This window comes from Seriola dumerili, unplaced genomic scaffold (genome assembly GCF_002260705.1).
Source record: "Seriola dumerili isolate Sdu_G_001 unplaced genomic scaffold, Sdu_1.0 BDQW01000219.1, whole genome shotgun sequence".
Classification (NCBI taxonomy): domain Eukaryota; kingdom Metazoa; phylum Chordata; class Actinopteri; order Carangiformes; family Carangidae; genus Seriola; species Seriola dumerili.
This window is the reverse complement of record NW_019174474.1, coordinates 7,761,609-7,784,330: the sequence shown is the minus strand read 5'-3', so window position 1 is coordinate 7,784,330 and position 22,722 is coordinate 7,761,609. Positions and strand designations below refer to the sequence as shown.

Genomic DNA, 22,722 nt, shown 5'->3' with positions numbered 1-22,722 from the left:
AGAGTGTGGAATAACAAGTCCTCTCAAAGGAGAAGTTCAGGTGTATCAGGGTTGTATCCTCACAGGAGGGAGACAGTTGTTGGTTTGTACTGAGGCTGTGTTGGGCATCAGCTTCAGTGATGCTGTTGAACTGGATCACAGTGATGATCAGAGAGCAGCAGTGAGGCAATGTTTGTATTTTTGTTGGTCCAGTTTTGTTTTGCTCCGTAGCTCTGGCTAAAGATTCTAGATAGGGACTGAGAGAATGAGGTCTGGATACAGCAGCTGAAATGAGTCGTCAACACAGAGTTGATTCACTTTTCATTGTGCGCTGAAAGTCAGTCTCTATGTCAAGCTGCCTTTTTCTCTGTTATGACACAAGTCAGACGAGGGGGTTTGGTCACACGTTAAGTTGACCCTGGTGGGTGTCGCCTTAAGAATGTGGCTACATGAAAAAGTCGATGTTAAAAAGGATGCTAAATGAACTTCCAGCTGGATGGAAAGCAGCTTGATCACTTTGCTGGAGCAGCATGTCTCATGTTTCTACTGATACTACTATTTAAAAGATTTTCAAAGATGTAATGCTGATGAATGATGAAAAAACTCTCTATTTACCCATTTAACACTTTCCCTCACAGAGCCTGAAGTAGTCTGTAACCTCAGTGTCACTAACGTCACCACATCCTCAGTGTATGTGATGTTACTGAACCAAAAGGAAGCGCTCTCTTTATTAGAGTACAGTGGACTAATGGACAACTAACGGGAGGTCACTATCACTGAAACAAAACTAAACATCACTGAGCTGACTGCTGGAGTGAATTAACGTTTTACTGTCATAGCAGTGGCTGGAGATAACCAACAGAAAGTGAAAGGCACAGATTTTATCATACAAGTAAGATGATGAATATGATTTTTCTGTATCATGGTGGCTCTACCCCGTTTTGTGTTTTATTACATCACAAAACAAAATGATAGAAAAGTTTTTTTTTATGAGGATCAGAAAACAAAATCCACATTTAATATATGAATGTTACTGATGTGCTTTTTTGTAACCAACAGACACATCACAAATAAATGTTACTAGGTTAAACCACTCCTCTCTCCCTTCCTCTCCTCTCTCCTCTCCTCTCTCTCCTCTCTCCTCCTCTCCTCGCCTCCTCTCCCTCTCTCCCTCCTCTCCTCTCTCTCTCCTCTCCTCCCTCCTTCCTCTCCTCTCCTCTCCTCTCCTGTTATAGGACCAGGTATAATTGGAAACCATCATATTTGTGTCCCAAAACACCCTCCATCTCTGTGAACTGGACCTCACCTCCTGGTGAGGTGTTCATGTAAGTTGGAGTGGCACAATGGTGGAGTGTGATGACTAATACACAAATGATAACTTTGCTGTGCTGTCAGAGCTGATCTCTGGTACTAACTACACAATCACCGTCACAGCTGTTGCTGGAGACAATGAGACAGAAGGAGACCCTTACACATTCACCTCAGTCACAAGTAAACACATTTATCTATTTTGAATTACAGCTTTTTGCTGTTTGTAGTTTGTTGTATGGGTGTTGCTCTTCCTATTTAGTACTTGCCACAGTCATGAGTTTTCTTCTCCTCTTCCTCACCGTGTATTTATCCTGCATCACAGGCCTGAACTAGTCAGAAATCTCACTGTCACAAACGTCACCACATCCTCTGTGTCTGTGAACTGGAGTGAACCAGAAGGAAACAGCTCTTCTATACAGTGGAGTGGACAGATGGAAATTTCAGTGCCACTGAAAATGTGTCTGAAACATCTATGACCATTAGTAACCTGACTGCTGGTGTCCAGTATAAAATAAATGTTACTGCAGTGGCAGATGACAACCATACTAAGGGACAGAGCACTGCTGTTACTCAGTACACAAGTAAGTAAGCGTTTAAATGTGGTTGATACTGTCAGGAGGTCTGCTGAGGAGACCTGGTGGAGAAGAACTCTGCATATGATCACAAGCAGGACGACATTCAGAGGCTAATAATAGAGAAGTCCAGGTGTGGAATAACAAGTCCCTCTCAAAGGAGAAGTTCAGGTGTATCGGGTTGTATCCTCACAGGAGGGTGAGACAGTTGTTGGTTGTACTGAGGCTGTGTTGGCATCAGCTTCAGTGATGCTGTTGAACTGGATCACACGTGATGATCAGAGAGTTCAGCAGTGAGGCAAATGTTTGTATTTTTGTTGGTCCAGTTTTTGTTTTTGCTCCGTATAGCTCTGGCTAAAGATTCTAGATAGGATGCTGAGAGAATAGGGCTGGATACAGCAGCTGAAATGAGTCGTCAACACAGAGTTGATTCACTTTCATTGTGCAGTGGAAAGTCAGTCTCTATGTCAAGCTGCCTTTTCTCTGTTATGACACAAGTCAGACGAGGGGTTTGGTCACCTGTTAAGGATGACCTGGTGTCTGCCTTAAGAATGTGCTACATGAAAAAGCGATGTTTAAAAAGGATGCTAAATGAACTTCCAGCTGGATGGAAGCAGCTTGATCACTTTGCTGGAGCAGCATGTCTCATGTTTTCACTGTTACTACTAATTTAAAAGATTTTCAAAGTAGATGCTTGATGAAATGATAAAAACTCTCTATTTACCCATTTAACACGTTTTCCCTCACAGAGCCTGAGTAGTCTGTACCAGTCTCGACTAACCTCACCCGATCTCAGTATATGCTGTGTGACACACACGCAACTCGCTCTCTTATAGTAGATCCACACGTTGGACTAAATGGGAATGATCAACTAACGGGAGGGTCACTATCAACTGAAACAAAAAAAACATCACTGAGCTGAACTTGCTGGAGTGAATTACAGTTTTACTGTCATAGCAGTGGCTGGAGATAACCAAACAGAAAGTGAAATGAGCAGATTTTTCATCATCAAGTAAGATGATGAATATGATTTTTCTGATCATGGTGGCTCTACCCCGTTTTGTGTTTATTTACTCACAAAACAAATGATAGAAAAGTTTTTTTTTATGAGGATCAGAACAAAAATCCACATTTAATATATGAATGTTACTGATGTGCTTTTTGTAACCAACAGACACATCACAAATAAATGTTACTAGGTTTAAGTCCACGCCTCTCCTCTCCCCTCCTCTCCTTCCTCTCTCCTCTCCTCTCTCCTCTCCTCCCTCTCCTCTCTCTCCTCCTCTCCTCTCCTCTCTCCCTCTCCTTCCTCCTCTCTCTCCCTCTCTCCTCCCCTTCCCCTCCTCTCCTCTCCTCTCCTCTCCTCTCCTGTATAGGACCAGGTATAATTGGAAACCATCATATTGTGTCCCAAAACACCTCCTCCATCTCTGTGAACTGGACCTCACCTCCTGGTGAGGTGTTCATGTACAGGTTGGAGTGGCACAATGGTGGAGTGCTGATGACTACATACACAAATGATAACTTTGCTGTGCTGTCAAGCTGATCTCTGGTACTAACTACACAATCACCGTCACAGCTGTTGCTGGAGACAATGAGACAGAAGGAGACCCTTACACATTCACCTCAGTCACAAGAAACATATTATCTATTTGAATTACAGCTTTTTGCTGTTTGTAGTTGTGTTGTATGGGTGTCTGCACTCTCCTATTTTGTACTTGCCACAGTCATGAGTTTTCTTTCTCCTCTTCCTCACCGTGTATTATCCTCATCAACAGGGCCTGAACTAGTCAGAATCTCACTGTCACAAACGTCACCACATCCTCTGTGTCTGTGAACTGGAGTGAACCAGAAGGAAACAGCTCCTTCTATACAGTGGAGTGGACAGATGGAAATTTCAGTGCCACTGAAAATGTGTCTGAAACATCTATGACCATTGTGTAACCTGACTGCTGGTGTCCAGTATAAAATAAATGTTACTGCAGTGGCAGATGACAACCATACTAAGGGACAGACCACTGCTGTTACTCAGTACACAAGTAAGTAAGCGTTTAAATGTGGTGATACTGTCAGGAGGTCTGCTGAGGAGACCTGGTGGGAGACTCTGCAATGATCACAAGCAGGACGACATTCGAGGCTAATATAAGAGAAGTCAGGTGTGGAATAACAAGTCCTCTCAAAGGAGAGTTCAGGTGTATCAGGGTTGTATCCTCACAGGAGGGTGAGACAGTTGTTGGTTGTACTGAGGCTGTGTTGGGCATCAGCTTCATGATGCTGTTGAGGATCACAGTGATGATGAGAGATTCAGCAGTGAGGCAAATGTTTGTATATTTTGTTGGTCCAGTTTTGTTTTGCTCCGTAGCTCTGGCTAAAGATTCTAGATAGGGACTGAGAGAATGAGGTGTGGATAACAGCAGCTGAAATGAGTCGTCAACACAGAGTTGATTCACTTTTTCATTGTGCATGGAAAGTCAGTCTCTATGTCAAGCTGCCTTTTCTCTGTTATGACACAAGTCAGACGAGGGGGTTTGGTCACCTGTTAAGGATGACCCTGGGTGTCTGCCTTAAGAAATGTGCTACATGAAAAAGCTCTGTGTTAAAAGGATGCTAAATGAACTTCCAGCTGGATGGAAGCAGCTTATCACTTTGGTGAGCAGCATGTCTCATGTTTTCACACTACTACATTTAAAGATTTTCAAAGTAGATGCTTGATGAAATGATAAAAACTCTCTATTTACCCATTTAACACATTTTCCCTCACAGAGCCTGAAGTAGTCTGTAACCTCAGTGTCACTAACTCACCACATCCTCAGTGTATGTGATGTGGACTGAACCAAAGGGAAAGCGCTCCTTTTATAGAGTACAGTGGACTAATGGATCAACTAACGGGAGGGTCACTATCACTGAAACAAAACTAAACATCACTGAGCTGACTGCTGGAGTGAATTACAGTTTTCATGTCATAGCAGTGGCTGGAGATAACCAAACAGAAAGTGAAATGGCACAGATTTTTCATCATACAAGTAAGATGATGAATATGATTTTTCTGATCATGGTGGCTCTACCCGTTTTGTGTTTTATTACATCACAAAAACAAAATGATAGAAAAGTTTTTTTTCATGAGGATCAGAACATTAAAATCCACATTTAATATATGAATGTTACTGATGTGCTTTTTGTAACCAACAGACACATCACAAATAATGTTACTAGGTTTAAGTCCCACGTCCTTCCCCTCTCTCTCCTTCTCCTCTCTCTCCCTCCTCTCCTTCCTCTCCTCTCCTCTCCTCTCTCCTCTCCTCTCCTCTCCTCTCCTTCCTGTATAGGACCAGGTATAATTGGAAACCATCATATTGTTGTCCAAAACACCTCCTCCTATCTCTGTGAGACTGGACCTCACCTCCTGGTGAGGTGTTCTATGTACAGGTTGGAGTGGCACAATGGTGGAGTGCTGATGACTAAATACACAAATGATAACTTTGCTGTGCTGTCAGAGCTGATCTCTTGGTACTAAATACACAATCACCGTCACAGCTGTTGCTGGAGACAATGAGACAGAAGGAGACCCTTACACATTCACCTCAGTCACAAGTAAACACATTTTATCTATTTTGAATTACAGCTTTTTGCTGTTTGTAGTTTGTTTGTATGGGTGTCTGCACTCTCCTATTTTGTACTTGCCACAGTCATGAGTTTTCTTTCTCCTCTTCCTCCGTGTATTTATCCTGCATCACAGGGCCTGAACTAGTCAGAAATCTCACTGTCACAAACGTCACCACATCCTCTGTGTCTGTGAACTGGAGTGAACCAGAAGGAAACAGCTCCTTCTATACAGTGGAGTGGACAGATGGAAATTTCAGTGCCAGTGAAATATGTGTCTGAAACATCTATGACCATTAGTAACCTGACTGCTGGTGTCCAGTATAAAATAAAATGTTACTGCAGTGGCAGATGACAACATACTAAGGGACAGAGCACTGCTGTTACTCAGTACACAAGTAAGTAAGCGTTTAAATGTGGTTGATACGTGTCCAGGAGGTCTGCTGAGGGAGACCTGGTGGAGAAGACTCTCCAGGTGTGGAATAACAAGTCCTCTCAAAGGAGAAGTTCAGGTGTATCAGGGTTGTATCCTCACAGGAGGGTGAGACAGTTGTTGGTTGTACTGAGGCTGTGTTGGGCATCAGCTTCAGTGATGCTGTTGAACTGGATCACAGTGATGATCAGAGAGTTCAGCAGTGAGGCAAATGTTTGTATTTTTGTTGGTCCAGTTTTGTTTTTGCTCCGTAGCTCTGGCTAAAGATTCTAGATAGGGACTGAGAGAATGAGGTCTGGATACAGCAGCTGAAATGAGTCGTCAACACAGAGTTGATTCACTTTTCATTGTGCAGTGGAAAGTCAGTCTCTATGTCAAGCTGCCTTTTCTCTGTTATGACACAAGTCAGACGAGGGGGTTTGGTCACCTGTTAAGGATGACCCTGGGTGTCTGCCTTAAGAAATGTGGCTACATGAAAAAGTCGATGTTTAAAAAGGATGCTAAATGAACTTCCAGCTGGATGGAAGCAGCTTGATCACTTTGCTGGAGCAGCATGTCTCATGTTTTCACTGTTACTACTAATTTAAAAGATTTTCAAAGTAGATGCTTGATGAAATGATAAAAACTCTCTATTTACCCATTTAACACGTTTTCCCTCACAGAGCCTGAAGTAGTCTGTAACCTCAGTGTCACTAACGTCACCACATCCTCAGTGTATGTGATGTGGACTGAACCAAAGGGAAAGCGCTCCTTTTATAGAGTACAGTGGACTAATGGATCAACTAACGGGAGGGTCACTATCACTGAAACAAAACTAAACATCACTGAGCTGACTGCTGGAGTGAATTACAGTTTTACTGTCATAGCAGTGGCTGGAGATAACCAAACAGAAAGTGAAATGGCACAGATTTTTCATCATACAAGTAAGATGATGAATATGATTTTTCTGATCATGGTGGCTCTACCCCGTTTTGTGTTTTAGTGCTTAAATCCCAAAAAAATGTAATACTTTATAATTTATTTGTCTTGATGTGAGTACTTTTCTAATTGTCTTTTTTCTTCATCTAGTTGCTGCTCTTTTCATCTCAGATTACAGGTTTTACTCCCAAGTCTTATCCTCTCCTCTCCTCTCCTCTCCTGTATAGGACCAGGTATAATTGGAAACCATCACATTGTGTCCCAAAACACCTCCTCCATCTCTGTGAACTGGGCCTCACCTCCTGGTGAGGTGTTCATGTACAGGTTGGAGTGGCACAATGGTGGACTGCTGATGACTACATACACAAATGATAACTTTGCTGTGCTGTCAGAGCTGATCTCTGGTACTAAATACACAATCACCATCACAGCTGTTGCTGGAGACAATGAGACAGAAGGAGACCCTTACACATTCACCTCAGTCACAAGTAAGCCACACTTTGTGCATTCAACATCTGTTCATGGATGTTCATCTTCTTTAATCTAGTTCGTTTAATTGACCAAGTTAGCCCTCTTCATGTAACACCTCAATTCTAATGTTAGATGTTTTCATCAATCTGTGTCGTGTTTTTCCTCATTGTGTATTTATCCTGCATCACAGGGCCTGAACTAGTCAGAAATCTCACTGTCACAAACGTCACCACATCCTCTGTGTCTGTGAACTGGAGTGAACCAGAAGGAAACAGCTCCTTCTATACAGTGGAGTGGACAGATGGAAATTTCAGTGCCACTGAAAATGTGTCTGAAACATCTATGACCATTAGTAACCTGACTGCTGGTGTCCAGTATAAAATAAATGTTACTGCAGTGGCAGATGACAACCATACTAAGGGACAGACCACTGCTGTTACTCAGTACACAAGTAAGTAAGCGTTTAAATGTGGTTGATACTGTCAGGAGGTCTGCTGAGGAGACCTGGTGGAGAATGATCACAAGTAGGACGACATTCAGAGGCTAATATAAGTCAAGTCCAGGTGTAGAATAACAAGTCCTCTCAAAGGAGAAGTTCAGGTGTATCAGGGTTATATCTTCCTAGGAGGGTTTTCCGGTTCTTCTTGTTGGTCAGACAAAACAAAACATTAATAAACCTAACAACAGGTTGGTACAGAAGAGGGAGATGCTGCTTGCAGTTCCCTTATGTCTATTCTTCTGTAGTAAGGATGTGTGCCTTTTGTCAGTCTTCCAACCTTGGAGTCATGGTAAACATGCTGGAGGAATGATCTTGTTCCAGGACTGTTAGGTACTCTCTCCTGCCATGTAATATCCGGGATGTGGCGTAGGCAATCCCAGGTGGAAGTTGTTCAGCCGTTTTTCTTGGCTGGTGCAGGTGGTCCAGGCGTCACTGTCTTATTGCAGGGTGCTGATGACGCGTCCATTGTCTGTAAATACCATTCCCCTCAGGAGCACACTGGTTATTTTGGTCTTGGACTGCAAGCAGGCAAGGTTAAACAGTCTGGTGTCAGCTCTGGTGTGTAGGTAGATACCATCAGGGGTTGAGCCAAATGCAAACACCAGCAGGAGAGAAAAGAGAATACCAGAGAGAGTTGGCGCAAGAACACAGTTTACAATTTTCACAGGAAGCTTGAAGAGACCATTTCTGCCGACAAGGTTAAAGGTCTTTGTGAGATCGATAGAGGCAAGATCAAGGGGTCCTCTGCTCTTGGGATTTCTCCTGCAGCTGGTGAAGGGTGAAGATCAAAGGTAGTTACTGCTGTCATTTGTTCTTGTACATCATGACAATCTTGGTATCACACACATCCAGGGGGAGAACTCCTTCATTCCAATAGAGGTGGAGGATATTGTGAGGATGTGGAAGTAAGAAAGGTTTCCTAAGTTTGATGACTTTGGGTGTTATCCTGTCAGCACCTGGGGCTTTGCTGAATGCAAGGCTATCGGTGGCTTTGCTGAGCTTCTCCCTTGTTCTTTATTAAGCTCCTCTATCACAGACAGGCTTGCAATGCTGTTCACACTGCCTCGGACGCAGTGTTTGCTGCTGTGTACAGCTCCATGTAGTGTTCAGCTCACCTTTCCATCTGCTTGCTGCCAATGGTGATGACTTCACCTGACTTGGATTTGAATGACACCATTTTCATGATGGGGGGGGACCTGTTGCTTGTTTGATCCCCTCATCCATGCCCCTGATGTCCCCCATGTTAGAGATGGTCTGAATGTTGGAGGAGAGCTCAGCCCAGTAGTTGTTGGCACAGATTTTTGTTCTTTGCTGGCCTCTGTTTTTAGCTTCTCTCAGAGTCTCAAAGTTCTTTGTTGATGGTTTGCCTTGTGCTTGAGGGAAGCAGTACATTTGGCCCTTGATGACTGGTTCCATCTCTGCTGCGTTGGTCTGTGTTCCTCCTCGCTTTCTTGCCATAAGCTGCAAGGGCCTAAATAAAGTTATATAGGCAGTTCCATTTGTCCACAGCACTTTGCTGGTTGGAGGCAGAGAGCACTTGGTCAAGGGAGGTGAGGAAAAGCTGGATGACTGCTGTTGACTGATGTTGATGTTGGTCAGTGCCTCTTGTGCCATGACGATGAGGTCGAGCTGGTGCCATTGTTTGGATCTTAGGGTCAGGCATAGACACTCAGCAGATTCACATTCTAATGTGCTTTAGCCTGCCAGCTGAGACAGTGAGCACGTGAGAAATTTAGGAAATGGATGAGAGCCAGTGAGGCCTGTCTACTCTGCCAGTTAGAGTCCAGCCATCAGACAACAAAGGTGCTATTTCTATGCAGAGCCCCCTACATCCCGAAATACAGGAATAAATAGAGTGGAAGTATGGTGAATGGAGTACTAATATCTAATAATCAAAATTCAATATTTTAGCTTTTAATTGATTAAAATATGCATTAACAGCAAATATATGTACTTTATTTACATTTTGTCATTTCAAAATGTGACACATCATATTATGTTTTTTCACAAGGTAATTATAAGAAAAAAAACACCTTATACTTGTTTTTTTGTACAGGGCCTGCGAAGCCTGGGGACATTACAGGACAAGGAACTAATAGCTTGTCTGTCAGCTGGACTTTGCCTAAAGGGAATGTTGATCATTACGTGGTGACAATCTCAAATACGATACTGAACTATTCGAATACCACCGTAACAAGAGCCACCACAGCCAACTTTACTGATTTATATCCTGGGAGAATCTATGATATCATAGTGACAGCTGTAGCTGGAAACTTAAACAACATGTCTGACCAGGCTTCACTTGCAACTAGTAAGTTTAACATCCTTTTCTGTTGTTGTTTTCATGGGGTTTTCTTGATCAGATCTTGAGAGCAGCTAAATAATATGGGTTATACTTCTAATAATGTTTTGTAAGTAAAAGTAGTTCATTTAATGGATTTAAACCATTAAACACATTCAGTAAATGTGATATTTTGTCGAAACACCATGCTAACAAAATGCTCTTTACATTGTGTGTTTGATCTCACCAATTGCATGTCTCCAGAATCACCACACTAGAGCCTGACTGCAAAAACTTTTTGTTTTATATTTGTTTGTTTTTTTAAACAACACAGTTAAAGGAAAATATTACTGACCTGTACCTGTTATTCACACCTCTTAGGTCCCACGCCTCCTGGTTCCATTATCATCAGTGACAGGACAAACTCGTCGCTCCTCCTGAAGTGGGCGATTCCTGTCTTGATGGAGGGTGCTCCAGACATCAGCTACCATATCACTTATCACCAGTCTGAGCATAGCGAGCTACAAAACAAAACCTCCACACTCAATAGCACAGAGCTGTCCCAGCTTTTCTCTGGAATTCGCTACAATATAACTGTCGAAACAGTTGGACCCCAAAATTTAAGGAGCATGGCTGTCAGTTATTCTACTTTCACTCGTGAGTACAACAAGGAGACACCAAAGGACAGAGAAGTGTCTCTATTGCTTGGAGTGTTTTAATTCAAATTTGCAATATTTATATGACAACCCAGTGGTTTGTTTTTGCCAGCACCTAAGAATACTGCATATTACATAACTTACTGTATATTATAAATGCATCATAAAGTATGTGACAGAAATCTCTTCTTATCAAATTACTTTTCTAACTAACATTTCCATCTTGTTTGTCATCTTTCTAGTGCCCAACCCTGTGTTGAACATTGCAGCCCACCCTAAATCCACCACCTCGATCAGAGTGGAATGGTCATACCCGCTGGGAGCCCAGTCATATTACATATACTTGATTACAACCTACACCACCAACGCCACAGAAACATTTCAAACAAGCAATAACAGCAAAGATATACTTGGCCTGAAGCCAGGAACTAGATATAATATCAGTGTCATCACAAGAATAGAACCAGGAATTGAATCCACGGAGGAACAGACATTCAATTACACACGTAAGACCTTCTTTTTAAACACAGCGAAACTGCTGAAGCCTTAATTGGTTCTATACTGCTTTAACTTTATGATATCCTATATACACAAAACCACAAACCACAAAAATATAAAATACCTTTGTTGAGGTTTTTGGCCTTATATAACCCTCTGCTGTATTTGCTACAGTGCCCAAAGCAGTGACCAACCTCACAGTGAGTGAAGTGAACACAACAGCCATCCGGCTGACGTGGGTCAAACAAAGTGATTTTAAGACTTCCTACTCCTACCTGGTGATAGCGCTCCAGGACGCCATAGAGGTTCAGAAAAATCAAACAGAGACAGAGACTTATACCTTCTTCCATCTGACACCTGGAGAACTGTACACTTTTTATGTGTTTACAGTTGTAGAAGGGGTCAAGTCCACAAGGGAAAACACATCAAGTTACACAAGTATGTCTTCAACATTTCTAAAATGTGTTTATATATATGACAGACATGAGAGACAACTATAAAAAAAACACCAGAATGCTCAAAATCCAAGCAAAGGTGACAAAATGATTTTTAGTCCCTATTATGGGTTAAAGTGGAAACAGACAACTTTTCAACCCCCAGTGTTTCCCAGTGGTATTACTTGGAAATGATCCCAGCGGATAAGCTCAGGGCTGAATTTCTGGCCCAGTCCAACCATTGCTCTCTCCATTGAGTGAATGCTTCACCTTCCTTGCCCCATCTGACAACAGGACCCTTTTTTTCTTTTGCTGGGTAGTGTTTCCACAGTGACTCCATTTTTTCCCAGGAGATTTTGTACCCAGCGACAGATAGAGTTGTATATCGAAAGCAAGGCTTATAGGGAACCAATCTGAAGGTGAAACAGGCGGTGTCATTGTTCTATAGTCATCACATTGTGCAATCAACATTTAATTCCTAAGTTATTCCTAAATTAATTCATAAATAAAAGCAAAAAAACTTGTCTATTGCCACTTTAATCTCCCAAAAAAAAACGCCCTGCCTGTTAAATTCCCACATATTTCGAATGCCACAACTCCAGTTTGTAATGCAGGTCTTCCTTTAAAATGTTCAGTCTAGAGTCCATCATAGAACATTTTAGAATACAATAACTGTGTTACAATTATTGTGTTACTCTCCACCCTGCCTATTTTTTTCAAGTTAACTTAATGTGTGCTCATTATGTTAGACAGATCTGAGATATTTAAGATTATCTCAATGTATATTACATTAAATTCAAATCTTTTTTCCTTCAGGGCCTGAGGCAGTTTCTGACATCATAGCCATAGGAAACACAACTACCATGTCAGTGAGCTGGACCCCAGCAGTTGGGGCGGTGGTCTCCTACACTGTCCTGCTGTACAGAGATGGGCAGTTGGTGGGGAACAGCACGGATCTGAGCAACACTACTGTAACCAAAGTATTTCAGCGCCTGATACCAGGAGTGCTTTACTGTGTAGAGGTGTTCACCACAAGTGGATCTTTTGAGAGCTACAGTCAAAGAATTTGCAACGCAACTCGTGAGTTACATCAAGATTGTGACTTGTAAATCAAATCTGTTTGTACTTTTGCATTTTGTATGTATTTTGACCATTTATTTAATAAATGCTTATTTGAATTAAGCTCTAATGAAACAGTATTCCTTTTCCTCTTCAGTTCCCAACCCTCCTGGCCCCATCACAGTGGAGTCTCAGACTGTGGAGTCCATCAACTTTACCTGGCCAGTTCCAGAGGACATGGACCATAATAAATACAACTTCAGTGTGTCCACCGTTAATGGCTCCTATCTGACTGAAAACAACTGGTTCCTGTTGGACAGACTGGAATCTGGAAGCCCCTACAACATCTCTGTTGTTACTGTAGGCGTATATGGCTATGAGAGCACAGCAGTGACAGCACAGAACTATACCAGTGAGTGTGATTGATACACATAGATCACATAAGGGTTATTACTGTGGATGGTAAACTTTATTATATTTTCTTAATAGTTTTCTTTTTCTAAAGTTAGTCTTTTTCTGTCTGTAGTCAGTTTTTATTGTTCGATTCGAGTTTATTCATTCATCTATTTAGAAATGTGATTTATGAGCTAGATGGGTGTCCATTGACATCATTTCAAGGCCAGAAGCACCAAGTGGCATACTGAGTACATAATTATTACAGCATATTAACTCCCAAATGCTTGTTTCTTTACCCCTTATGTCTTTGTGGCGAACCGCAGATGCTATTTTTGCCCAAAATCTGACTGAAAACTTATTTTTTATATCCACTGTGTCTCATCTGTTTTATTTTCTCAGGACCATATCCTGTAAGCAGCCTGAGAGAGGAAAAAATCACCACAAATTCAGTGACCTTGGTGTGGGAACAAAGGCAGAGCAAATCTCACTATTCATATAAGGTGCAAGTCACCAATGGCTCCTTTCCTTCTTCTGAAAAAGTAGTTTTTAACACCAAAGACGAAATCAATGGACTTTCATCTGGGAGCAGCTACAACTTCACTGTCACTACACAGACACCAGATGGCACTCAGGCATCTCCTGTGACAGTCTCCTACTATACACGTATGTATATATGTATACATACACTGTCTCTACACCTGGACATTTACAATATTACAACAAAGCTAAATAAGCAAAACAACCAAAGAAGACAATTACACACTTAACGAAACACATTTAGTTTATCTTTATTCCTTTACCTTTTATCTGTCTGTAACTTTTGTACTGAGGGAAGTGCAGCTAATTTGACAGAATATGGAAGAACAAGTGTGCCTAATGTTGTTGTTTTCAAAATTAACCCTCTCTTCTCTGTTTGTAGGGCCTCATAGAATTAGATCGTTGAAGGCTAAAACCTTAAACACAACCACTGTACATCTGACTTGGGAAGTACCACTGGAGGATAAGAGTGAATATAAATATCGGATTCAGACAAGTGGCTGTGGCTCCCAAAACAAAACCATTGCAGAAAACGTTGCCCAGATCTCAGCGCTCACCCCTGGGACCGAATGCACCTTCTGTGTTTCAGTCAGGGCAGCGGATGGCATCGAAGGGGAAGCAGAATGCACCTCGCAGTACACTAGTAAGATTCTCACCTTTCATTTCTGTTTTGTTTATTTCAACTAATTGATTTAGCTTTAATCTTTCCTCCTGTGTACATTAACAGAGCCTGAGACAGTGCAACCCAGCATCTCCAGCCAGGGCTCCAATAGTTCGATCCTGGTGTCATGGCCCAAACCTTCTGGAAAAGTGGAATATTACAAGGTTTATCTAAATGGAACTTCCTCAGCTATAGAGGAGAAAGAGACTAACTCTACCAGTACCTCTTCTCTGTTTGAAAGCCTGTCCGCAGGGAGGCTTTACACTGCCAGGGTAATCTCATATAGTGGACCCTTCAGTGCATCATCTAGATCCGTCACTAATGGAACTTGTAAGTATGATAAATGTGTTAACAATTAAAGTTTTCAGTGGTGTTGTAACCAGTAATGCAGAAGAAGTTCTGCACATTTTTAGTTTTTAGTTTTTCAGGTTTTATTTATGCCATGAAAATTTTCTTGACATTGGGAACAACAGTGATATCTTCTTTGACTTTATTTTTTGTAATATAATGATGTAGTCCTGCAGTTGCAAGCGCAGCTGATCGTGCTTTAAAGAACACGATGTGCAATGAAACGATAATGGTTACTCCTCTATCATCCTTCTGAGTGACATTACTCACTCACTGTGGAAGGATAGCAATATCATAAAAATGTTTTGAGTTGATGAATGGAAGAATAACTCTGCTTGTTGAAGTTAACATGCTTCAATTCCACTCCTTACCCCTCCCAGTCCCTAACCCTCCCGGGTCAATTGAAGTCCTGACAAAGACAACCAGTTCCATTGAAATTAGGTGGGAGGAAGCTCCTCTGATGACTGGTGCATCATTCGTCTACAAACTGACCAACACACCATCCCAGGGAGATGGAGTCTTCATTACCAACACCACCAGTCACACTTTTGCCCCCCTGCTTTCTGGGACTTCCTACAACATCTCCATCGTAACAGTGGGTGTCATGGGTTTTGAGAGTGAGAGGGTTCACATCTACTTTGTTACTACAAGTAAGGGTTTTATTTCTGTACCCAAGCAATGTGCAAGCACAAGCACTCTCCTCTGTCACCTTTTTTATATCTGGAGTAACATTTACATCTCTTAAATGTCTTGCATACAGGACCATTGAGTGTGGAGTCTCTTGTGCCTCGTAAGGCAGAAGAGAACAACATCACAGTCACATGGAAACAACCTGCTGATTACAAAGGAGGTTATCGTTACAAATTGACCTGGCAAGGCCAAGATGGGCCCATCAGTAACATAACATCCAAAACTGAGTATACTATCTATAAGCTGGATCCTGGCAGCCTCTATAGCTATAATGTCACCACAGAGACCTCTGACGGAACACAGAGTGCTCCAACATCGAATTCCAGCTGCACAAGTATGATCATAACAGTTTGATAAATTTCATATTGCTATCACATGGTTTCAAATAATTTTGTCTTTTGTCTGAACATGCATGAAAAATGTGAAATGCAAGCTTATTTTAGGTGTAATTACAGTTACAAAGTGTGGCATTCTAGTTTTAAGATTTTATCTAATAAGGACAATTTAGATATTTTTAATACATTTTTTTTAATCAGAAAGTGAAGTGGATGTTGCTGACAGATGGACACAGTTTTTTTAAGTAATGGAAGGGAAATTGCTCGACTTAAATGATGCAGCAATTATATTTTTGGCCAATATTATTATATATTAATCTAGTTTAATATCAAAAACTGTTTTATTTGTGAATTATCAGTGTTATGTTTCTCCTAACATTCATTTCTATGTGATGCTGCAGAGGCAAGCCCAGTGAAACACTTAAAGTGCAACGGTCCAAACAAACCAAATGCAAAAATCGTCTTGTCCTGGACCGCACCCAGTGGCCAGCACTCCGGCTTCCTGGTCACTGTAAACGACAGCAAGATCAGCAACTCGACAAACACCTGTTGCAGTCAGACTGTTTCCAATCTTCGTCACAATACTGAATACAAGCTGTCTGTGGAGACACTGAGCTGTGGAGAGCCCAGCACTCCTGTGTCTCTGAAATGCCACACAGGCATTACAGGTAGGACATTATGCTTTGTGGACATTATAGTTACACTGTAGAACTGTAGAATGCAAATACTAATAATCAAACATAATTCAAACATATTTTAATACAGGTTTTTGAATTTTTTTTGAGATACATGCAGCAAACCTTTATTTGTCTGTTGCTCATGCTGAAAGAGATCCAGTCATTTGAGACACTCACTAGAAATATGCTAGGCTGGTTAAGGTAGCAAGCTCAAAACTCTATTTCTGTATTTTCTTTACAGTTTTTTAAAAATGTTTTTGTGATGTAAGATGTATGAGTAAGAACTTCTCAAAACCAAATCGTTTTCTCTTTTCATAATTTTTATTCTTGAAGCTCCAAACATTCCACCCAACTATGAGTCACTGTTGTTGGTGAGTGAGACGGTATACAACAGATTCTCCCTTCAGATTAACACAGAGCTGCTGAGTGACACCAATGGGCCAATCACACATGTCGGAGTGATGGTGACAAACAGCCCCTCTGGTGGGTTTCTTTTTCTTTTCTTAATGTCAGGGTGTGTTTTATAATTATGTCACGTCATCGTAATCCATTCATTCGGAAGTGACAATTTGTTGTGAATCAGTCCTGGAGATCCATTTATTTATGCTGAGTCGTAGGTATTTCTTATATTTTCTTTATTTGTTTCATATGATTAAGACTCAATGGTTATTCCAGACCTTTCAGGTGACAATTTGAATATGTACTTGGGGAAAACCTATGATCAGTGGAAGGCAAAGGATACTCCAGTATACCTGGCAACAATCAGAGAGACCAGTGTCCAGTCACGCAGTGGAAACAACCATCTGAGCATAGAAGTAGGAGATGAATCCAAATGGAACGGTTACACTAATGGTCCTCTGGATGCCACTGGAAAATACATGTAAGAACAAAAGTGATACTGTGTATATTATAGTAAAATCTCAATGACTGAATAATCATCTTCTTTATAGGTTATTGCTATATTATATAAGATCATATGTATTTGAACTGCCAACTATTGTTGTTACTTCTTAATAATGTGTAATAATGTATGTTTGTGTTTTGTTTTGTTTCAATAGTCATTAAAATGACTAATGATGTATCTGTAACACTTGAATTTTTTTTAATGTTAGCAATGCATTTTCATTGTATGTTAAGTAATGATTTTATCTTGATAATTTGATTTATCATGTTAAGTTATGCAGGTTTTCAGATACTGACAAATCATTACATCATCTAGCAAATATTACAGCATTAGTTATTTTGTGATACTTATTTCATTATAGACCTAAAAAGAAAGTCAAAAGTCAAAATGTAAGATCTGTGTGTATATATATATATATACATATGTATATATATATATATATACATACATACATACATACATACATATAAAAAAAAATGATATCTCTTATCCTGCAGATACGCCATTGTGTTGTGCACAAATCTGACTACGACAGATGGCCTTGTGAATGTTCAATATTCACTGGTCACAATTACAAACTTCTACCCTACTGTTCAACTCCCACAAAACCCAGGTACCCAGAATCACATTTTATGTTTGTCTGTTTTGCTATGAAACGCTCCCAAATAACTCTCTGTCGTAATCTTTGTCAACATTTCAGCTGTCATTGGGACTGCTGTCGGAGTAACACTGGGAATTTTTTTTGTACTCTTCATCATCCTCATTGGCTTCATCATCTACTGGAAAAGGTTTGTCATTGTCATAATTGATAGAAATTACCAGTAAAATAAAATAAAAATGTGTATAGGAGTAAACACCAGACTCTCTATTTATGAACTGTAGGTTATCTAACAAAGAATCATCAGACATTCAGATTCATTCAATGAGGTAAGGCTTTCATTTTTACCATGTTATTGTAAGTTCAAAGTAAATGGACAACAATGCTTATAGCTGTTAGTCAATGTTGCTTTTTCCTCTTTCTTTTTCCAGAGCCAAAGTGTAAGTATAAATCCTATAAATAATAAAGTATAATCAGATCTACACATCATGACCGGAACAGACTGAACTGTGCTGAAATGGTTTTCTGAACAAAACTCATTTCTTGTCTTATCTCCGGTGTCCATTTGAGCAGAAGTGTGGCGGTGAGGGTGGAGGACTATGAGGATTACTACAAGAAGCAGAAAGCAGACTCCAACTGTGGCTTTGCTGAAGAGTTTGAGGTGAAACAAAAACTTAATATTCAAGGGCTTCTGATAGAAAATGTGCCTATTCATAGCAGACAATTATTGCTAAAAAAAAAAAAAAACATTTAGTGGCCAATGGGATCAGTATCAAAATATTGTCCAGTATATTTTGTAGTTTATTCCAGATCGATCTAATCATGTAATTTTAATATGTGTAAATGTGATTAAGTTCAATGTTTATATTGAATATTGAATATATTCTCCTTCAGATATGTCAGACACTTTAATGCTGTAATGTTTAAAGATAAATCAGTACTGGTACAAATGAAGCAGTGTTTGAAAGACATTTGGACCAAACATCAGTTTTACAGTAATGCTTACAATTTGCGACATACTTCACTGGTGCAAAGCGGTGGACTCGCAGTAAAAAACAAAAACAAAACATGAAATTTATTAGTAACTGGAGGTCAAATATCTCAGTGACTGTGCTTCCATACTGATATGTAGTTGCTGTCTGTGGTATTGCACATGCACTAGATTTTGGGCGTAAAGTGAGCCATCAAATCGTGAGTCACATTTTTTTTCCCCTTTCTTTTAAAGGACCTGAAGCTTGTTGGTACGGGTCAGTCAAAAACAAGCGCTCTGACTATGGAGAACAAGCCCAAGAACCGCTACAACAACGTGCTTCCCTGTGAGTCACCTTCACAAATCCACCTCTGCTTCTTTCAACAGTAACACTCCTCTCTCTTTAAACTATAGCATCGCCTATCATGGTGCATCTGTTATCACTGCAATAATTCAATTAATTTAAATTCTTTCACATTGCAGAAAACTGAACATCAGTGCAGCCATGACATTTTACACATGGTAGATTTTTCCATTTACCCTCTTCTCTCGCCTCCTAGATGATTCCTCTAGGGTGAAACTCTCTATTATCCATGGAAGTCCCTATGACGACTACATCAATGCTAACTACATGCCGGTGCGTACTGACACTTGTCGAGGCAGCTCTCTGCTTCAGTCATTGCTTCAGTATCAGTAAACATCCTACTGAACAACATAACTGCTCATTCTTCTGCTTAATGCCATGCTACTTAAACTATTCCGCCTTCATGCACATTGATGTTTGGGACACCTGAGAATCTCAGAGAAAAGTACTGAACAGGGTGGATGTTTGTGTTCTGTGGCTGGGCTGATGTTTCATTTGGCAGGGTTACAACTCCAGGAAGGAGTTTATTGCAGCTCAGGGTCCATTGCCCACCACAGTCAACGAGTTCTGGAGGATGATATGGGAGAAGAACGTACAGACCCTCGTCATGCTGACACGCTGTAATGAGCAGGGACGAGTGAGTGCAAACACAAACACAAGCACCACGACTAGTAGCAACATGCAAGTTAATGCACATGGACGCAACGACTGTTTTCCCTTGCCAGGTAAAATGTGAGCAGTACTGGAGTTCCGGCATGAAGCACTTTGAAAACATCACTGTGACAACAACCTCTGAAATACCACTTGAAGACTGGACCATCCGGGACTTTGACATTAAAAATGTAAGTGGTGAGATGTAACCCTCTCAAGAGGAAAGAAATCCACAGTGTGACAGTCACCATCACTCATCATGGTGTATTTAACATCTATTTTGAGTTTGCGTGTTGTTGTTCTCCAGGTGAAAACAGCAGAGACCCGCTCAGTGCGTCACTTCCACTTCACAGCCTGGCCAGATCACGGGGTACCAGAAACCACTGAACTCCTCATCAGTTTCAGACATTTAGTCAGAGAACACATGGACCAATACTCCAGACACTCTCCTACTGTAGTCCACTGCAGGTTTGACTCAACACACACACACACACACTTCTGCCTTCAATCCTATGTAACTTTCAGAAATGACACAAAAAATTCACCCGACATTCTTTTTCTCTCTTGTCCATGTGTCTACCTCGTCTACATTCAGTGCTGGTGTTGGGCGCACAGGTACCTTCATAGCCATTGATCGTCTGATCTTCCAGATTGAAAGAGAAAATATTGTGGATGTGTATGGCATTGTCCATGATCTGCGCATGCACCGGCCCCTAATGGTGCAAACAGAGGTAGGATACAGTCACATTCACTGTGGTTTTTGTCTTACTGTACATGAAATTATCAGTATGCTGCAGCTCAGCAAACTTTTGTATTTGGTGTCCCTGCAGGATCAGTATGTGTTCTTAAACCAGTGCGCCATGGACATCATCAGGTCAAGAACTGGAACCAATGTGGATCTAATCTACCAAAACACAGCTGCGCTCTCTATTTACGAGAACGTAGAACCCAAAAAAGGTTTCCGCAAAAACGGGTACCACAATGCATAGGCCAGAGAGACCGCTCAGGTCTTCTGCTTCTCTCCTTACTCTTAGCAAGAAACTCAGCAGACATTTGTAAAGGGAATGCTTTAAACAGATTGTGTTGTATTTATTGTTTATACATGTCATGCTCTTGTGAGGGACCCTGTAGCTTTTTCTGGATTCAAACCTCTTTTTCTGGTATTTATTCGTTAAAAATGTTGAATGTTTGACAATGGAGAAAACTGTATATGGAGATATGATAGTGGACATAATCACTGACCAAAAATATTTTTGATTATATGAAAACTTCTGTCTTGGATTCTTTCTTTTAATTGAATACTTTTGTATTGCTCAGTTGTTGTTGTTGTTGTTGTTTTATTTCTGCTTGCTTACTACTGTATACTGTATGACTTACTGATGATTACATCTTTAGCTCAGGTAATATGTTGTTGCTGTATAGGTATTAATACAGACATTTTAGACAAAAGAAAATCTTGTTATTAAATGAACCTTTAGTATGGCTGCATAAAAAAACTGCTGGTATAAATACTGTGCCTTTTAAAAACCTGTGTGCTATAATACCAATAGGTGGCACTCTTCTGTTTTTGCTTTACTGCTTAAGCCAAAACTATAAAAGATAAAGAGGGACTGTTGTGATTTTACCTTGTTATAGCAACCTTAGAATTAAGTTTTTAAATATATCATATTTTATTGAAGTTTGTTGGATTGTACAGCCAATAGTTTTTGCACCTCTTAAGGCAATTTGAACTGTGCAACGCCTTTTAATGAAGGAGTTTTGTTGTTTGTTGTAGAGTCTTTTGTATTTGAATGCACTGTAGTGAATAATGCACTGGATGCATTTGTCTTTTTACACTGTCCACTTTTTAAAACTATGAGATGTTTATTTTTATCAGTATCTTTCTTCATTATATTTTGGCCAGTTCTTTGTGATACTGTTTGTAACCTTTTTCTTGTCACCGTGCCTCTGATTGTCCCAGTCTTACTTTGATTAGTTTTTAAGATTAAAGAGATGTGTCACATTAAACAAAAGCTCAGGAAATCCAAGAATGACAACTGAACATTTTACTTGGAGGTATGGTGATAGAAAAACCATACTGCGTCAATGTCACATCCATTGTTGTGTTAATGTCTTTATTTTGTACATTGTACATTCCTCATAGAAACAACAATGTTATATCACTTCCTGCTACATATCTGGTCTGTCTAATGGACATTTCCTGAGATGTTAAAATCACCAGAGCAGCACAAGCCTCATTTTCAGCTTCTAAAGGGCAGAATTTTCCATGAGGCAGGTACGGCTTTTTTGTAAAGATAATTAATATGTGCAGTTAGGCTGTAGATATTTTTAAGCCCATGTTTTATTTTTAATGTATCGTAATGTACTTAAAACGATTGAAGGCACTTGTGTTTGAGAAACAAGAATAGCAAATAGATGCAAAGTTTCAGGATGTTTTTGAAATGCTTTATGATATGCTTGCTGGTACAATGCAAAAATATAAAAGGAGCAAGATTTTAATATTTGAATACCTTTTAATCTGTCAAACAAAATGGTATTAAAGATGTAACTACATTTTTACCCCACATATGTGTATGGCTGTAGTGTGTGGTTTGAATCTGTGTATGAGTGAGTGTGGCATCAGTCTCCTCTTTACTAGAATCAAGCATCTTCAATATAATTACAGATTTTTACTCTCACCATAATGTTATACTATCTCCAGGCTGATGTGACTCAGAATATGCTAGTTGTTGTGTTATGTAACATTTTACAAGCTAATATCATTGAAAACATAACTTGTGTGACAGCCTAACTAGAAATAGCACAGTTGTTAAATTCATTATGCAAATAGTTTTTGAATTGTTTCAGTCAAATGGAAAGTACTAAGAGGAGCAAAGCTAT

At 40.3% G+C, this 22,722-nt stretch overlaps 2 protein-coding genes across 6 annotated transcripts in view; both read left to right on the top strand.

Moving 5' to 3' along the window:
- Nucleotides 1-739, top strand: part of LOC111228653 (receptor-type tyrosine-protein phosphatase H-like) — a 30,744-nt gene extending 30,005 nt beyond the window's left edge. The window contains exon 5 of the mRNA XM_022754647.1: nt 618-739. Coding sequence (XP_022610368.1) covers nt 618-739 — 122 coding nt within the window. The remainder of the gene's footprint in view (nt 1-617) is intronic.
- ptprj (protein tyrosine phosphatase, receptor type J) overlaps nt 1-22,406 on the top strand; it is a 35,135-nt gene extending 12,729 nt beyond the window's left edge. The window contains exons 1-30 of one of the 5 annotated variants that reach the window (XM_022754449.1): nt 5,827-5,860; nt 6,558-6,818; nt 7,041-7,301; nt 7,475-7,735; nt 9,840-10,094; nt 10,446-10,721; nt 10,963-11,226; nt 11,393-11,656; nt 12,469-12,732; nt 12,869-13,123; nt 13,507-13,770; nt 14,027-14,287; nt 14,372-14,635; nt 15,034-15,303; nt 15,414-15,677; nt 16,080-16,346; nt 16,689-16,838; nt 17,031-17,235; nt 17,757-17,872; nt 17,960-18,047; nt 18,142-18,186; nt 18,289-18,297; nt 18,431-18,518; nt 19,083-19,173; nt 19,388-19,464; nt 19,694-19,828; nt 19,917-20,033; nt 20,150-20,310; nt 20,438-20,573; nt 20,673-22,406. In XM_022754449.1, the coding sequence (XP_022610170.1) occupies nt 6,617-6,818; nt 7,041-7,301; nt 7,475-7,735; nt 9,840-10,094; nt 10,446-10,721; nt 10,963-11,226; nt 11,393-11,656; nt 12,469-12,732; nt 12,869-13,123; nt 13,507-13,770; nt 14,027-14,287; nt 14,372-14,635; nt 15,034-15,303; nt 15,414-15,677; nt 16,080-16,346; nt 16,689-16,838; nt 17,031-17,235; nt 17,757-17,872; nt 17,960-18,047; nt 18,142-18,186; nt 18,289-18,297; nt 18,431-18,518; nt 19,083-19,173; nt 19,388-19,464; nt 19,694-19,828; nt 19,917-20,033; nt 20,150-20,310; nt 20,438-20,573; nt 20,673-20,831 (5,469 nt within the window). In that variant the 5' untranslated portion in view covers nt 5,827-5,860; nt 6,558-6,616 and the 3' untranslated portion in view covers nt 20,832-22,406. Of the gene's footprint in view, nt 1-3,864; nt 3,902-5,826; nt 5,861-6,557; nt 6,819-7,040; nt 7,302-7,474; nt 7,736-9,839; nt 10,095-10,445; nt 10,722-10,962; nt 11,227-11,392; nt 11,657-12,468; nt 12,733-12,868; nt 13,124-13,506; nt 13,771-14,026; nt 14,288-14,371; nt 14,636-15,033; nt 15,304-15,413; nt 15,678-16,079; nt 16,347-16,688; nt 16,839-17,030; nt 17,236-17,756; nt 17,873-17,959; nt 18,048-18,141; nt 18,187-18,288; nt 18,298-18,430; nt 18,519-19,082; nt 19,174-19,387; nt 19,465-19,693; nt 19,829-19,916; nt 20,034-20,149; nt 20,311-20,437; nt 20,574-20,672 lie in introns of those variants that run through there. The other 4 variants (XM_022754455.1, XM_022754453.1, XM_022754452.1 and 1 more) reach the window with 4 other exon arrangements.
- Nucleotides 22,407-22,722: the final 316 nt, after the last annotated feature.